At 62.3% G+C, this 2,839-nt stretch overlaps 1 protein-coding gene across 1 annotated transcript in view; it reads right to left on the bottom strand.

Annotated features, from left to right (window-relative positions):
* Nucleotides 1-466: 466 nt before the first annotated feature.
* CUNH6orf132 (chromosome unknown C6orf132 homolog) overlaps nt 467-2,839 on the bottom strand; it is a 25,805-nt gene continuing 23,432 nt past the window's right edge. The window contains exons 4-5 of the mRNA XM_029241572.1: nt 1,397-2,839; nt 467-765 (exon numbers count right to left, since the gene is read on the bottom strand). The exon at nt 1,397-2,839 is cut by the window's right edge and continues 1,645 nt beyond it. Of these exons, the coding sequence (XP_029097405.1) occupies nt 648-765; nt 1,397-2,839 (1,561 nt within the window). The 3' untranslated portion in view covers nt 467-647. The remainder of the gene's footprint in view (nt 766-1,396) is intronic.

Here is a 2,839-nt window from a genome sequence, read left to right as displayed (position 1 = left end):
ACCCCTATCCCCACCCTTGGTCAATGCAAAGCACTTTGTTCCAGTACCTTCTCTACATGTTATGTATGCATATTCCTGCTCACACCTCAATGTGGCTTCTATGCTAGGAACCCCAGGTGTCGCCTCTGGGAGTGGCAACTGGTGGACTGGTGGAGGCTGAGGAGGTCAACCTGTAGCACCCTGCACCCCCAACCCAGATAGGGCTGGGCCTCAGCCCCTCATGAGGGCCTGACCAGCAGTCACAGCCATCCTGATGGGTTCCCTTCTGAGTGAGCGCTCCAGCCCTTGCTTTTAGAACCTGCTCGGTAGGCTTGCTTGGAAAACTGCTTTCAATAAGCCTTGCTAAAGCAAATAGTACCAGACAGTGAAAACTCAGGCTCCAGCTCCTTAAAGGTCCCTCCTCTCCTCCCTCCTTCCCCCTCCCACCCCCATCTGCAGACAGTCCACAGCCACACCAGTGCTTTGGGAAACAGAAGTTTAATCTTACTGGGCCCACTGCTTCACTCATTGTCCCCCTGTCTGTCTTTGGGAAACAGACTCCTCTGTGTCTCAGTGAGGCTACTTAACACCTGCTGCGTCCCTCCCACCCCCACAAAAACAAGTGCCTGGATCCGACCCCTTGGAGAGGAACTGAGAAAACCCTGGGCTCAGGATGGGGCCTTCCGATGGGCCCCCGAGTAGGCATAGGAGATGGGATGGTGGGTCCCAGGCTTCACGGTGAATGTGTTGATGGAGCTTCCATAGTGGGGGTTGCCGTGGGGAGACCTGGTGGGGAGCAGGAGAGAGATGAGGTTAATATCTGGTTAACCAACACCCCTTCCATCTCCCCCAGGGCACAAGAGGAAGGACGTGGCTCAGTGCGATGGAGCTGCCCCACAAGCTCAGGGCTCACCATCCCCAGAGTGGGACCCCAGTATTGACTCACCAGACACAGGGCTTCCCTCCTGTCTAGGCCCTGATGCCAGAGTACATGCCTCATACCCTTCCACTCAGAACCCGTCCCTCCTAGCCTGGCTCTGGACGCGTCTCTGTGATGGGAAATCCCAGCACCCAAGGACCACTCAGGTCTCCCCCCACCCCGCGGTGGGGCTCCAGGGAGTGGGAGAGAGGAGAGAGAAGAGGGAGCTGGTGGGGAAAGCAGGAGGAGGGGGAAAGAGAAAACAAAGGAGATAACGGGATATAAGGAAGCAGATAAAGGAAGCGCCAAAGGCGCCCTCTCCAGGCGAAGTGTGCCTCCCTCCCCCTTCTCTCTGCCCTGAGAGCCAGAGGGGAGAAAACCAAATGTCCCAGACTGATGGCCGTGGCCTGGCCAGCTCCTCCGTGGTCCAGGGGAGAGCCTCCCTCTCCCCTGGCTTCCCAGCCCAGGCTCCCGCCATCACCCTGGCCCGCAACTCACCTGCGGGTAGCTGGGGCGCAGCCGCAGTTGCCGCAGTTGCCGCCGCTGCCGCCGCCGGGCGCTTTGTACTTGGCCTCTCCGCGGAGGCCACCCTCCAGGGGCATATTCCACGCGTGCAGGCCGGCGAGGGGCGCGCGGCCCGTCGAGTTGACGCGCCGCATCTCCAGGCCTCCGGGCGCTGCGAAAGGTCCTCTGGGATGTGGCCCGAAGCAGCTAGGGGAGGTCGGGCTGCGGCCAGTGCCGCCCCGGGGCAGCCTGGGGCTGCGGTGGGTCTCCTCGACGACGTACATGCGCTTCTTGATAAGCGAACGGGCCCCGCCCGAGAAACGGTCCAGGCCCCTGGCAGCCCCGGCGGGGCCCGCACTGGCGGAAAAGCGCGAGGAGCCGTGAGCGGGGCCCGCGTCCGCGAGCTGCCCCAAGTCTGAGAAGTTGTTCTGGTGAGGGGAGCTCCGGTGCCCCAGATACTGCAGGGCGCGGGGCGGGGGCTCAGGGTAATTGCTGAATTCTGGTGGCGGTGGGATGACCTCAAGGTTGAACTCCTCCTCCCTCTTGTGGGAAGGAGAAGGAGGGGAAGAGGAGGACTTGGGCAGCAGGCGGCCCTGGGGGAGGCTGGAGGGCACTGGTCTTTCCCAAGCCACGGGGGCCTGCGGCTCCGTCTTTGTCCAGCTGTACCCGCGGCTGGGCTCCGTGCCCTCTGGGTCTCTGCGGGGCTGGGGCTTCCACTGACTGGGTACCTTGGGCTGTCCTGGCAAGGTTAGCTGGGGGTCCTTCTCAGTCTCCTTGGGTACCTTGGGGACCACTGTGAAGGAGTTGGGCTGGCCGTCGTTGTAGAAGATGGTGTCAGAGCCTGCCCCGGGCTGGCTGTGGCCACAGAGACTCCCTGGCAGGGAGGACTGGCCCAGGGCAGCCCCTCTGGACCTCCCCTTCTGTGCCCTCTGCCTGGCTGCAAGGAGCAGAGCCATCGGGGAGCCCTGCTCCACCACCTGCCCTGTCACTGGATGCCTGAGGAGTTCCTCAGCAGGCTGGGCTGAGGCAGGGGGGTTGGCTGGCAGCTTCCGGGGCTCCTTCACCTCCACAGGCTCCCATGACCCTACAGCCTCTCCTCTGGACAGGGTGGGCGTCACCACGGCCAGATCTCTGCTGGGGATGTTCTGGCTGCGATGGGGCTTATAGAGAAATGGCACCTCTTCTCGGCCAGGGGATATCTTTGCGGGGAGGGCTGGAGATGAGAGGGCTCCCTGTGTAGGCTTACTGGTCTCTGAGGAGCGCCCTCCTGCCTCTGGCTTGGAGGGCACTGCAACTTCTTGAGGTTCTGGCTTCTCCCACTGCCCAGCTGGGACTAGGTTCTTCTCTGCTATCAGTTGGGATGATGTGGTGGGCAGAGGTGTGGCCTTGAGTGGTGTGGCTGGTCCAGGTGTGGCTGGCTCAGGTGTGGCCTTGGGT

This window comes from Monodon monoceros, unplaced genomic scaffold (assembly GCF_005190385.1).
Source record: "Monodon monoceros isolate NGI ecotype Baffin Bay Population unplaced genomic scaffold, NGI_Narwhal_1 Super_Scaffold_3, whole genome shotgun sequence".
NCBI classification, from domain to species: domain Eukaryota; kingdom Metazoa; phylum Chordata; class Mammalia; order Artiodactyla; family Monodontidae; genus Monodon; species Monodon monoceros.
Note: the sequence above shows the minus strand (reverse complement) of the source record. Positions and strands in the feature narration are given on the sequence as shown.